The 14,799-nt window shown below is 48.6% G+C and overlaps 1 protein-coding gene across 4 annotated transcripts in view; it reads left to right on the top strand.

Moving 5' to 3' along the window:
• Nucleotides 1-14,799, top strand: part of LOC8033686 (cAMP-specific 3',5'-cyclic phosphodiesterase 4C) — a 369,069-nt gene that overhangs the window by 203,551 nt on the left and 150,719 nt on the right. The window contains exon 1 of one of the 4 annotated variants that reach the window (XM_029970553.4): nt 12,768-14,391. The exons of 2 other annotated variants lie outside the window; for them this stretch is intronic. In XM_029970553.4, the coding sequence (XP_029826413.2) occupies nt 14,174-14,391 (218 nt within the window). In that variant the 5' untranslated portion in view covers nt 12,768-14,173. Of the gene's footprint in view, nt 1-12,767; nt 14,392-14,799 lie in introns of those variants that run through there. One more of the 4 variants, XM_029970555.4, reaches the window with a different exon arrangement.

Genomic DNA, 14,799 nt, shown 5'->3' with positions numbered 1-14,799 from the left:
ATCGGTGGTTTGCATGGCGCGTGCAAATAAGCTTGAATGGGCTGCCATGCTTCATGCAAAGCACGCATGTCCTGGTGACCCGCGGTCGTAACTCGACGGTAGCAGACGTAAGCTCCCGTAGCATGCAAATTGAACTATGCTAACTTGGCCTTATGAGGAATCCGCGTTCGTACGCCACTAGAGAGGTTCAGGGAACCGTTTTCGCTCATCCGATGCGGTATTATGGGCCCTCCGGTACACGAACTCCGCATATGGGAGTCTTCTGTGGTGGCGCATGCGCAGTGCGTACCGGATGGCTTATCGCACCGTTTGGGAGGTACAAAAACGGTTACGGCTGAGACAGGACAAAGCGAGCGACGCGTCAGAAAGTTCGAGATGATTCGTTGGATCGGTCGGCCGTTTTGTCGCACATGTTTGGGAAACTTATGTTGTTTTGTCCGTGTGAGTATTATGCAGACATGTAGACGTTACTGAAATAGAGTAACAAAATATCGTCACTCCTTCAAAAAGGAACTGTTACTCGTCAGTACGATTCAAAAGGAACGCGTTACTGCAGCTTGAAAGTAACGCGTTGTTTTGTCGTTACAATCCGAATGCGTCGTTTTGATAAAGCAGTAGCCGCTTCCAATGTTGTTGTCGTTAAGAATTCCTCGCTTTTCTGCGCGTTAATTGAGGGATAACTGTGGTTATACTGATGCCTACATTTTGCACATCTTTTTATGGTCTATGTAGCGTTTTCTCCTCGTGCAAATTACAGTAGCTTACCGGGGGCAGAACTGGTTCGACACTTGTGTTGTGCACGTTCACCTCCAGGGGTAACTAAACTTCGTTAATCGTTACTTCATAAAAAAAAGTATCTGAAACACGCTATGCTTGTCCCTCCTCTTAAAAGATAACTAGGTCGTTACTTCGTTACGGAAAAAGTAACTAGGGACAAGTAACGCGGTACTTGTAGCTAGTTACGTACCTAGTAACGTACAAGCAATGTCTATATTATTATGGTGCGGTTGCTTGGTTTTGAACCACATCGTGAGCACGTGGAAGTAACTGTGGTTCATGAGAAAAGGGGGATTGACAAACAAAAATAAAATAGGCAGGAATCTGCGCAATTCAGTCTGGCACGCAAGACGGAATGTTTTTTTCGAGTGCCAGCCATTAAATTCCAGTCGTTCCTTATGTAGGCCGCCAGACGTTGTCTGGTACCCACACTTGGGATGTGAAGCGTTCCGACGTGATCGCGCAATTTCAGAAGTTGCGTCCTTTGTCACGAGCCCCGTAATTCCTGCCAAATTTCGGACTCAAAAGACGTCGCAGTTTTCAGTTCTGCGAGGGCTACAATCACCGCATCAACATCCTTACGTAGACACGTGTGCCTTATGTCCGGGTCGTGTGACCTTTGTCACATGACTTTTGAGTAAGATGTTTGTTCCGTAGGCCAGTAAACGGGACGCGGTTCGCAGACCGGCTCCCTTGTTGAGCTCTTGACAGATAACTCGCTAGGCGGGCACCTGTTAGCGACTTGGTTGTTGGGCTTCTCCTTCGTGTGCTCTTTAAAGAATTGAACCTGCGCGCATTGTTCTTGCAGTGCATGTACTCAACACCTGTAATAATACAGAACCCGTGAAGAACTCCACTCTCATGGCAAGATGTCAATGCCCCTATCAAACCGTATTGATCTGTCGACAGCGGTTGATGACACGATAACAAGGTGTTAACGTCAATCCGCGTGTGCTTCGGGAGGTGTTCACGTGATCTACAGGTGCGTTAAAGAAGCTACTCGCACGCCTACATTTTCCGCATAGCAACTCACGAGTCAATTCAACACAAAGGAATGTATATAGTACGCGCTCACTTCATTTGTGCTCTTTGTTTTTTCACCGAAACTTCCGACTGTCGTCGAAAATAATAAAATGCCGCCGACATTTCAGAACCTTGAGACCAGTCCCGGGTAGTAATTTAATCGAAGTAAACTAATTCCTCTAATTTTCTTGCCTTTTGAATAATCTGTCGTTGTAATTTATTAAGATTGGCTAAAAAATAGGTGCAGTTGTAATCTAACTACTTTTAACGTCAGCCATCAAAAGAAGGAATTGTCATAATTATGACTACTCTTTCATAATCTTGTAACACTAGTGCTTCGTTCTCCATAGTCAACGACTGGGCGGAAATGCGCTCAGCGTCCGCCTGATTCCCCTACTGCCAAATCAGCATTTCGGGCTTTGAAAGCGCCGACCAGCGACTGTGGATGCCCGGCTTGAGCAACTGTCGCAGCCACCCGCAGGTGGGCACAAGAGATGCCCCAGATAAATCAATAGTGCCTTTCTTTGTCAGTATGGAGATATAGTAGGGAAATTCTCTCACTGCATGGAATCTTTGCATCTAATATCTTATCACAACGCACGCCGCCCATTTCCAGAACAATAGGCCCTTTTTCAGAACCCCACCGAGCGACATCGGCAGTCGCCATTTCTTAGGCACGGAACGTATATGCTACTGGATCCCCGCCAATGTTGCTTGATGGGGATTTTGACAAAAAAAAAAAAAAGGTTTAGCTCAAAATGCTTGCCTAAACTATAGACGTTTTGAAGCAGCTGTGCATGGGCGCCGCCATAACCGACCATCGTTTCTTTCTTTTTTTTCTCTTATTACGTTTAATTGGCTTTATCATTACCACAACGGGGCAGGTTATTGCTAGTTTAGAATCCTCCCTCTCCCGAGCGTTGGCCATCGTGGTAGCTCGTCAATGCCCGCCTTACTGGCTCGGCATGTGGCTAAGACAAGAGAAGGTCAACAATGGCGGCTGGAATCTGGCTCGTTTGCGAAGCCTCTTTAGTCGACTCGGATAATGAACGAAGCAGCTACCAGATTACGCGCACTTTCCAAAAGGGTTTCTTGGGTATCTGGATTTGTGCCTCCGTTAGAGTGTTTCGTCGCCTACTAACGCTCATGGGTTAAGAGGAATTTGTGCTTCAGATTATTTCTGTGCCTAGGCTTATAGAACCCCTTAAAAAATTACGCCCTCTTACGGTCGACCTGAAAATACTGAAAAGTGGCGTGCGCAAAAGGCACCGACAAGCTGGCAAGTTCGTACCTGATATAATGCTCACTTCCGAGTGTGTTTTGTGCACGCCACTTTGCAGTAGTTTCAGATCGACCGTAAGGGGACGTAACTTTAAAGGGGTGTGTTCTGTTCATGCTTCGTTATTCGTTCTTTGGCGTCCTTATCGGCTAGCACCGCAGTCGTGTCGGCTTATCGGTTGTCGGACATAAGAAGCGTCTACTTTCTCTCAGAGCTCTTGGGAGAGTTCCTAGATAAGGGGAGCCCTTCGTGCTCCGCACAAGTACACTCTCCGAAATAAGGGGTGTAGTACTTACACCCCTTGTCTCGTACGCAACACCTCAAAAACTACAATTCAACGTTTAGTCCACTGACATGGAACCAATGATACCAACTTTCACGAGCGGCTTGGTAGTCGAGCGATACAACTTATTATAATAGCTAATGTCCCCATTAAAGACTACAGAAAACACTCGAGGCTTTGTTTACCCTGCTGCAAAACCTCAGTCCTTCTTTTATTTTTGTAGTTTTTAATACGCACATTCGCTATTTAGTAAGTTATATCACACAGCTATTAAGCCCCTCGTAAAAGTTGGTATCGTCAGTTCGACGAACGTCAGTGGCCTGAACGTCCAAATGTAGCTTTGGAGTGTTAGGCATGGGACAAGGGGTGTAAGTAGTATTACACCCTTTCCGAGTGTGTGTATATATATATATATATATATGTATGTATATATATATATGCGGGACGGTGTACGTCTTAGGAAGCGATTGGCGGCGTACAGCGTAAGATTCAACCGAATGACGCCATTTTGTTCCAGCGGAATGTGTTCGCTTCAGACGTATGATGAGAGAACTATCTTCGGGCATGCCCCGAGCATGTTCGTGTTGTTAGCTTCACACATACGTGTGCTCGGAGGACGTGACAGGATCATCGTATACGAAAAAGAAACACGGCTCCCCCCCCCCCCCCCCCCCCCCCCAGACTGCGTCTACACACTCTCTTTTGTAAGATGTATTAGCAAGGTGATCGCTGATATAAAGCGTACGGATAGAAACCTATGTCTACTACTTGTGTTGGCGCTTAGACAAGCTGTTCCTGAGAAAGGTCGATTCCCGTGGCTTCGTAAATGCTTGTCTGGCCCAGTCTGTCCACCCTGCCCAGTACACCCGCTGTCTTATTGGGCTGGCGCCATCTTTGCGTTTGTTCCTTCATGATTTTAAAGTATAAGCTCGTCCGAAATAACATATGCCCGCGGTGTCGTTTTGCGTCTGACGTCGACGATGTTTCCTAAGTCTGGTTCTTGCTGTAATTAAGGCCAAGACTCTCGGAATTCCGCCTGACTATACTGGGTGACGCAAAGCGGGTCCTGTGTTTTTTTGTCTTTTTTTTCTTTTTTTTTTTTTTTCAATTGGGGAGGCAAAGTAATTTGGGGAGTTGGCATTTCAGACCGGAAAAGTGTGCGGTTGGCAGCTCCCGAGAAATTTCAACCAACTCGCAGCACAACTTGATGGAATTATGGTATACCCACGTTTAAACGCATTAACTACGAGTTAACGAATAAGTTGGACATTTTATAGAAACTGCGAGCTTACAGTCTAAAAAATCTAAAGGAAAAAAAAACCGAAAAACAGTCAGCGCTGTGGCAGTGAACATGCCATTTCGTTGTGTCCATGCAAATTCACAAACCAAACTTTTTTTCTTTTTTTTTTTACGTTAAGATGGATTTTGTGCAACTGACTCCTCCGAGTGCTTTGCGGAGAAAGTAGACAGTCTAGATTCCTTAGAGTGTATATTAATCGGGCCAAAGGGACATCACCTATCTTCCGCGGTCTTTGAGTCGCAACGTTGCTTCGGTCGCACGCCTTTATTGGGAAGGAGATCGAACCGTCGCGCCCCTAGTGGCTAAACTGAGAACCCCACCGACGGGGACGACAACAACAACAACATGGACGACGACTTGTCCGTTTTGACGCATCGTTCGGCGAACGTATACCCGAACGTTGCGACAGCGTACGGCCGCGGCTCGCGTTCAATCGGTGGGGTTGTATCTCAAAACGTCCCATTCGTATTTGAACCTTGCACATTTCGACCCATTCTCATTTGGTCCTTCTCGTTTGAACCTTCTCATAAGATCCGAATCGTGTTTTTCGCAACTGGACCGATTCTCATTTCGCCCGTTCGCGCTACGACCGAATGGCACTAGTTCGGCATGCTTAACGTCGTTATGCCTTCGCGGCTTTGTTGATGAGCCTTGCCTTGCTTGGGCCCCCAACATACCATGAGATATATATTATGTGTAGAGGTACGCACTGAGAATCGTGCATTGTCGCCTGCATCTCTTCCTCTAAGCAAACGAGAAAAAAAAAGCGATGAACTGTTAATTTGGAAACTTTGTTTGAACAGAAAAAGCATATATAATAGCAGTGGTTCTCAACCATTGATGTTTCGCGGACCCCTTGTAGAAAGGTGGAGATGATGGAGGACCCCGCTCGGGGTGAGGGGAATAGAAATGTATAGGTTATCATGATAATGATATAATCAGTGGATATAACCGATTGCTAGTGTAAAGTAGACTTATCTCATTGACATACCCACGAGACTACTCTCCCGAAAATTGGAACGTTTCTTCTCAACGTGAAGAAAGACAACTAATATAGCCATGCCTGACTGATGAGACAGGGCTTCGCGGACCCCTAGGATGTCTTCGCAGACCCCCTTTTGAGAACCACTGCATTATAGAAGTGGTGGCATTGTCCCAAGTCGAGAGACCTAAAACAACGTCACATTTCGGAATATGATCTAGCTGCGATAAACAGTTGGTCTGTTTTGTTGTCAGCTAGTAGCTTTTCATGACGACCTCGACGCACTGCTAAAATCCTTAGAAGAGAGAGTATGCCTGTCGTGTGGCACACACACACACACGCACACACATAAATTTTATCAGTGTAATAATATTACCATAATAAACGATTTTGGTATAGAAAGAGTCAAGTGCGACGACTCAAAGCGAGATATTTTTAACAATGGCTGTTTCGAAAAGGGCCAGGTGAAAAGGGCGAAACGAAAACGGGCTCAAATGAGGAGGGTTGGAATGCGAAAGACGAAACGGGAAAAGACCAAATGCGACAGGTCCAAGAGAGGAGATCTTTTTGAGAATGGTTGTTTTAAGAAGGGCCAAGTGAGAAGGTCGAAACGAGAACGGGCTCAAATGATAACCACCCATCGGTGGAGCCGGACGCGGACGCCGCACTCGTGAATTGTTTACTTTGTCTTTCTCGACTGAGCATGGGAGAAAAGGTTAGTCACGAGTCATGCGCGAACCTTTGCCCGGCGCTCAGAAAGCTGAAGTAAAAATTCCGCTGCAGAAGCCTCGTGAACACGGAACTCCGGGGAATGGCAAGCTGGGCATAGCGCCCCCTATAGTTTGATCTCCTCGCCAATAAACGAAGAGTTGTCTAAAAATTAAAAAAAAGGGAGTTGGTGTACAAGCTTTACCCTCGAAGAGGTCGCACTTCTATGTTTCTACGATCGGCGCTGTTAAACTGCCTCGATGAGCCCGCATACCAATATTGTGACCGTAATACACCGCCTTCTCCGGACTGAGGTCCGCATTCGGTGTATATATAGTCCTCAGGGGCAAATTTGGGGTCAAAAAGAAGAGTTTTTACTTATGGTGAATTCCACTCGTAGATTCGGAGCGCTTTCCGAAATCCGCGAGGGAGGCAAAATTCCGCTTCATGGGACCCGCTCCGAATCGACGAAGGGAAGATAATGAAAATAATCCTTGGAGAAGGGGAACAAGGGGGACAAAGGACAAACGTAAATCTCCAAACACAGCTAGGTGACTGGTGCGCGACTGAAAAAATCCGCCTGGTCCGGGTATCGAACCCGGGACCTCTCCATTACAGGTGGAGCGCTCTACCAACTGAGCTAACCAGGGGTTAGACGTCAGTAGAGCAAACGGGTTTTATCAGTTGCCACCAGTCTAACACCAACAAGGGTGAAGCTTGCAAGTGAAGGTTGTAATTATAATGCAATTAAATGCAAAGGTGCAAGCGAATTTTCATCATTCTTGTCCAGCTCGCTTGCAGACAGGCCTAACCTTGCGTCTGCCTCCGGGTTTTCTGTTGTTCTTTTTCTCGTTCTTCCTCTCACGATCACAGATATCAGCCCTTACAATTTACCACGCTTTACAGTCCCGGCTTTGTATCCCTGTTCTACGCGAGGTAGAAGCGTTCGAGCCGTCACAATCCTACGTAAGCAACCGACGCACCCGAACAAATCCAACTCGATGACCCGACCGTGGCGGCGTGGCCCCACCGGCCCGCCAACCTCGCCGCGTATGCGCACTGCGGATTTAGCAGGAAATGACGTAGGCGCTCTGTCAACTTCCGGAAAGATCTGTGAAATTCGAGGAGAATACAAGGGTAGGAGAGGACGTGACTTCAGCAGCGTAGCCTCCACAAGCCATGCTCCCTTGACGCCTCGCCTCTTTCTCATTCGCAACGATAACGCAAGCACTTGCGTTCGCTCGCATACGCAATGCGAGAACTCGCTAATGTCGAACAGAATGTTAGGGTGGAAACCAGCTGGTGAAGTTTAAGCGCAATGAACTAAAAAACCCAAGACTCGAGAGAAAGAGAACGCTAAACCTTTGAGACTCCTGGGGCCCTAAATTCGTCAAATACAAAGTTGGAGGCAAAGTTGACGGAGCGCGCCGATTGGACAATCACGACAATGACTTCGCGTTTTTCTCGTCGACATCCAATCGGCGCGCTCCGCGAACTTTCGGCTACAACTTTGTATCTAACGAGTTTAGGGCTCCTGTTCGTCCTCTCTTTCTTCGTCTTCTTAATCCTTAGTGTCAGAGTTTTAGTTCATCCTGTTCGTCGCTCTTATCCTAGCTCGCCAACCAATCGAACGAGAAACATAAAGCAAATTTGCGCAGTTAAAGCGTATACTTATAGGAAGCTAAAATAAATTGTACGGCAAATACGTGAATATGTGAAACGCTCTAACATCACGTGACATGTCAGGTGACATCAATTTCCGCGCTACATTTAGCGGGCAAACCGAATCGGTTTGTAGGTCACGCGCAGTTACATTATCCGCTACATTTAGAAGCGAAACTAAGTTGCCGTATATGTCGCGTGACATCAGGTCACGTGACCTCATTTCCCCCACTAAATTTAGCGGGGAGACTGAATCGGTGTGTAGATCGCAAGACGTTACTTTTCCCGCGAAATTTAGCAGGGAAATCGACGTCGCGTGACGTGATGTTACGTGACATATACACCAATTCAACTTTCCCGCTAAATGTAGCGGAAAAACTGAATCGATGTGTAGGTCTGGGATGTGTCCCATAATGCAAGACTGCGCGCGCTGCATTATGGGACCTCACGGGCCACAGCTTCACGAAATCGGGAGTAGCCAGCCAAGGAACGTTTTACGTTGAAAACGCGCGAACCACCGTATAAGACGCACAGACAGAAATTTTCAAAAAGAAACCGCGACTTATACGCGTGAAGACACGGTGATTGTTTTTTCAGTGCCCTTTCGTTTTGTATATACGAGCAATGACCGGAATCGCTTTTTTTTTTTTTTTCATTTTCCTCGTTCGGAACGTTGTTATTGCGTAACGCTTCACCTTGCAATGCTTCGTGGCCGCCGCTCCATCTCGCCGCGAACCGATCGCCGCGTCCGAGCACACGAAATTGCCCTCATCATCGAGTCTAATTATAAGTTTCGCAATGGTCAGCCCACGCTTGTACTCCTCGGGCTATCGGCGGTGCCGCCGAGCCAAAGCGAAACACAACACCTCCCGAATGAGATCACGGGCACACCCTCATCAATCGAAAACGGAACGGGTAAAAAAAAAAAATAAAATCAAATGCGCCGGTTCAAAAAACTGGATCAAGGATAAAACGACGCACGCGTTATGTGCACGGATATATGCAGCCAACTGCGACTTCGAGCGACATCGAAGTAAGTCAGATTTATTTTGCAGCATTCGAAACTTACCGACGCCGTTTCTCCAGTTTTATCTGACACAGTCGACCTGACGCATTTTTACCTGGGGCCGGTTAAAAGACCGGTTGTAGCCAGGACAAAGCAGTGGGAGTTTGCGTAACATAATTAAGATCAAACTACAAGCGCGCATTACGAAACATTCATAAAAATAATTGTCTCGCTGGTGAACATGTCTTTTTTTTTTGTTTTTTTTTATAAAATCTAATGGGTTGAGTTGGTTCCACATATGCGGCTCTAAAAGATGACAGCGTTGAGCGCGTAGTATGGGTCCTATAGCTGTCAGTAATAAGTGGTACTCTTCATTTCTTCCTCGGAGCGCTTGAACCTTGAAACTGGCAACAACAAAAATGTGCAAATTCTTTAGGCGTGAAACGAACCGCGGAAACATAGCGACTTACATACACCTAGATAACATTATTGTCGAACAAGGACACAACCTACATATCATCGTTTGAAAGCAGTTCGTCTGAAATTCATAGTAACCCTGAGACGTAGGAAAAAAAAAAAAAAAAACGGACAGTACAACGAAGTCTTTACCTGAGACGTAGGAAAAATTAAAAAAAAAAAAAAAAAAACGGACAGTACAAAAGAGTTGTACCAGCTCGACTGTGTTTTTTTACCTTTCTTCACTAGTTCGTCTGAAGCTTGTCCACTAGAAAAAAGAAAGGGTTGTGTGTGTGATTATACAGCCTAGAACTTGGTCTGCCTCACAGGGGCGACGAGTCTCCCAGCTGTAGATGAGAAATTGTTCACATACTGCGTCCCCCCCCCCCCCTTTTTTTTTTTTTTTTTTAATAGAGAGGTTGATGCCGCGACCTTTTTTCGAACACTGACGACTCTATTCTACATACCCCCCCCCCCCCCCCCCCCGGGGGGGTCAGGATTTTTTTTATTAAATTCTTCGAGCAGTGATTTGCTCACGCACTGACCTGTTTGTCCAAAAGGCCTACGACCCATCGAGTGATATAGTCGTGAGTGAAAAATCGCCGGGGAACACCCCTGGAAGGATGCATGCCGACAGGAACGCAATACTGAGAAACATTTCATCGCGCAATTCACACACTCATACACGCGCGCGCGCCCAAACAGACACACGTACCACTTCACATACAGGTTCTCTCTCACACAAACACACACACACGCACGCAATCTAACTTAAACACACACATGACCTCTCGCATACACACACCTCACAGACAGACACAAGCACGCGCTTGGACAGCTTCTTCAACAAGCATTCCTGGCGCGCACAGGCCTACACACTTCGGAATGCGAGGGACCGATCGATCGCCTGGGTATCCCCGCCAGAAATCCGCGGCGCCGACTGTCCCCGCAGCCACCGCCGCAATCCATCTCGAGACTCGAACGGGCGGCTGCCGACACGTCCTCCGTCCCTCGGAGACTGGACTTTCCAGGCGGCGTCGGCGGTCGACGGTAACGAAACGCGGGAGCGTCGCGGAGCCTGACACGACGCGGTCTTGTGGCACTCCTTGTCCTCGTGTAAGAGATGGTGAGAGGGCCGGGGAAGGGAGGCGAGGAACGAAGCCGCACGCTGGGGCGACACGCGTAACGTGCCTTAACGTTGCGTGATCGGACAGAGTGGTCGGGGAAGAACGGCGTCGCGCTCGGCGTGGTAACGAAGCCGCCCCTGCAGGTTGAGGGCTTCGTTGGCGCCGTATAGTGTTGGGAATTTGTTTAAAACATGGACGTCCCTGCGCTTGTGGCTGTGTCGTACATTTTCGGGGGTTTTGAGTCTCGTGTTTGGTCGGGTGATGGGGTCGTGATGCGAAAGGTTTTGTTTATCTGATTCCTTTCAGTAGTACACCTTTTTCTGCTCGCTTTCTTTTTTTCTGACGTTGTGTGGCGTCAGAGGGCTTGCTCGCTTCTTCGTGGTGTTGCTTAGCATAGCAGAAAACCTAACTGGAGGCTGGCCGTGCCCGTTTCGATGCCGATGAGCATCGTTCCCCTGTACGTTCGTGTAATCAGTACAGCCTGATGCCCGTGTTCAATATCCCAGGTTAGCAGTTTTGCTGTACCGCAATATTTCTTCTGTACAACGTAAACTATTGTCACCATATTTTAAAGGCAGACAAACGGATCTCACGCTGTCGAACACTTGTTACAATAAGACAACCTGCTCTGGAACGTTTCCTTGTCTGCTTAGAGAATCCCTCCACCGCAGTAAGAGAGTTCCTCGTGAGTTATCATCGTTTGTTCGAGTAAACCGCCGTGGAAGCTTTGTTGCAAAGACTTGCGGAGCGCCAAACTCTGATGGCACTACTTCGCGAGACTTGCGCACGCCAGTGTTTCACCTGTCCTGATTTCAGTGAGCCCTATAACACCGTATCGAAGGAGCGGTATATGCCGTTAGAACAATCCATTTAAAAAGAATTTGGTATAATAAAAGAATGATCTCGTCGGCTCCAAACCCCCCCCCCCTCCTCCTTTTTTTTTTTTTTTTTTGTTTACTTTCCTTCAAGGACAAAAGGCGAAGGAGCATCGTTTGTATGAACGTTGTTGCTGCAGCGAAATGAGCACGGGGCACGCGTGACACGGAGCCAATGGGAATTTATCCCTCCATTCGCTGCTACAGACCACGGACTTAATTCACATCACTGGACGGGGGAATTTAGGCGCCGTTTGGCGCGGCTTCACAAGCTGAGAGCTGAGCGTTGCTCCGCCCAACTCGAAGGCCACGTGTCGAACTCCGAGCACGGGATTGGCTCCTGCGACTCGTAGCGTCCGTAGCGACTCGTAGCGGAAGGTGAAACGGAACACGGTATCTTAGTTCCCAAAACTTTTTATCCCGATTCCCCGAGGGCTACGACGCGTACGGAGCCGTGTCGGTTCCCTCGTCCAACATATAAAACGCTCGGATACCCACATTGAAGGGACGTCTCGCGTTCACCTTCCCAGCTTCCTCGCTTCCCCTTCTCTACGTCTCTTCCGCTTGGCGCGCTCCTTCCAACTGTCGCCCCGTTTCCAGGTTATAACATATTGTATCGTATACCATGATCGATAGTGACAAATAGCGCGTGGTACGGACGCACTTCCCTGCGGGGGGTGAAGGAAAGGGGCACCAGGCATAGGGCATCTGGGATCACGCACTTTCGGCCTCCTGCCTTCTCTTCTTAGCCTCCCAACGTTTTCCACGGAGCGTTCTTGTTTTCGCGTTTACAACGTACACTTCGTGTCGTTCCATATTTTTCTTTCTCTTCCGAGAGTGTTTTGTACGTTTTCAACTGGCCTTCCGCCATGCTTTCCCTCTTGTTTTTTGTTTTGTTTTTGCTCTTTTGTTTTTTTGTGTTCCGGTTAGCTCGCATCGTGTCTGTTGGCTTCCCCTCCACCCACATTCTCCCCCTCTTTTATTAGACCCTCTCCCCCGCGACGACGTCGCGTGCTGTTGTTCCAGTTCAGCCACGCGCAAGCAAGTTACAATCCTCTAAAAACCTCCCCTCTCTCCTTCACTCTCTCCCTCACCGAAATAAATGCACATTCCGCTTCGTCGCTTCGCTGTAACTCTCGTACCGAACCGACCCGAACGCAACAGCTTTCGCTGGCGCGAGCGCACTCTCTATTGTGACGTCAGAACGCGCCGCGCTCTGTGGAAGAGAGTGGAGGAGAGAGTGAGAAGAGAGGGAGAGAGAAAGACAAGTGTGAGGGCGAGAGAAGGGCGAGGATCGAGGAGAGGTAAAAGAAGAAATAGCTCGCGGCAGACGCCCGCGGCACTATCTGGGTATGCTCGGGAACGCTGCCAGACCGCGAGGAACTGAACGACGACCGACCGAACGGCACATTGGCGACGACGTTCGCTAGTGCACACGTGCCGCCTGAGTGAGCTCCAAGCGATCACCCAGTTGTGCGCCGGCCTTTGCGACGAGTGACTACCACGACCCGTGTCTCGTGCCATCGAGCCGTGCTCTTATGCCCGAGTGTGCGCATTTCCATCCTGCGTGGGTGGGATGCCCCTGAGCGGAGTCTGTGATCCTACTCGGATGTACTGGTCTGCGTAACGGCAAAGTGACAGACTACGCCCTCCCGGTCTTGCAGCAGTGTTTGACGGACCGCTGGACACAGCGGTTTTACTTAACGGTTTGCCTTACCATCAACCGGATCCGTTTACGGGAGTCAGAGTCTTCGGCGACTCGAATTCGTCAACGAGTTTGTGCTTCGAAACCGGGCCACAAGGACTAACCGGTTCCCACAGCCGGCATTCTTTGACGGAGACCTGCATATAACGGACGGCACATAACGGATGAAGGACCGTTAGCCGAGGTTATCATCGTCTTCTGCGTGCCCGCGAAGGCGGCGCCGACGTCTGCGCTTGGAGTCCGTCGGCTAGATTCCTCAAAACGCCAAAAAGAAAAAAACGGCTACAAGGACGCATGCTCGAGGAATTCCCGTACACTGTGTTTCGCAGCTGGTCGCCGGGGTTCGTGTACGCAGGTGTTTTATTTTATTGGTTCTATTGGGCCCGAGCTCATTGCTTCCATTGCCGCGGCATGAAGCAAGCGCCGCTGTTCTGTTTACAGAGTGACCGCGTAGAGCAATCCGTTCTCCGGTAATTGAGTTGGCGAGAGACTGCGAGCCCAAAGCGAGAAAAAGAAAGACAACACGACAACAGCAAAAAGTTCTTCAACGCCCACAGTTGCACAACGGGGATTGGCAGTCGGTGCGAGACTGCAGCGAAACGAGTAGTATCGGAAGACTTCCAAGCCGTGAAGTCCTCGTTTCGTTTCTTGCCGTGTATCTTCGAAGACTGTACCAGGAGAGATCTAATCATCTGCACTGAAGACTCGTACCGTCTCAGCTCACCGTGTTTGAAGTGCATGATCCAGCGACCAGGTGGGCTTTCTTTGTCGTCCTTACGCGCCACCATAGCGGAAGACGTGTCACGGTGCTGAGACTCGGTTAAGACTGTACCAGGAGCTATTGAATCCATTGGACTAGAATATTCGCGCTCGTCTCGGCTTAGTGGTATGTGAAGTGTGTGATCCAGCGACCCAGGTGGAGTTTGTCGTCCTCACATGCGACTATAGCGGAAGACGTGTCTCGGTGCTGAGACTCTGGAGGGCCAGAGGATGACATCTTCCGAACAGATAGTGGCGCAGCAGGCGCCTCAGCAACAGCAAGCCTGTCAGCAGCAGCCGACGCAACAGTACTCTTCTCCGCCTTCTTCTGGACCGACCAGAGCTCTTCGTAGTAGGATGACCGTCACCCGTTCCATCTCGCTCCTGAATTACACGAGCAGTGGACAACGGATTGACTACCGGCGGAACAGGCCCATCTCCCAGATGGCGTAAGTTGATCGTTGCTTGGGAAATTCACGCGGTGTTACGCCGTTTTGCATCAGCCGCAGACACACTGCTCATATATCATTCTAAAGACACAGTCTGCGGACATATCTCGAGCATGTTGGAAGCATGTTTGCCTCATGCATTCTTTGAACATGTATTCAGACAGTTTTTGTATTACCAGTGAGACCGTTATTCAAAGGTACGCGACTCAGACGGTGTCTGCAAAATGTCTTTTCTATGATGTATCAGCAGTGGAACCGAAGTTTTAGAAAAACAGCAAAAAAAAAAAAAAAAGAAGAGAGGAGGGGTGTGTGCAAGACAGGATCTCAAGCACAGCTACAGAGTTTAATTCCTCCAAGCTTCGGGCTCTGTTCCAATGTCATTGCCGCTGACGGAAATGTACTTCCTTC

Source organism: Ixodes scapularis, unplaced genomic scaffold (genome assembly GCF_016920785.2).
Source record: "Ixodes scapularis isolate PalLabHiFi unplaced genomic scaffold, ASM1692078v2 PGA_scaffold12__126_contigs__length_90152505, whole genome shotgun sequence".
Taxonomy (NCBI): Eukaryota; Metazoa; Arthropoda; class Arachnida; order Ixodida; family Ixodidae; genus Ixodes; species Ixodes scapularis.
The sequence above is the reverse complement of the archived record's forward strand: the minus strand, read 5'-3'. Positions and strand labels throughout refer to the sequence as shown.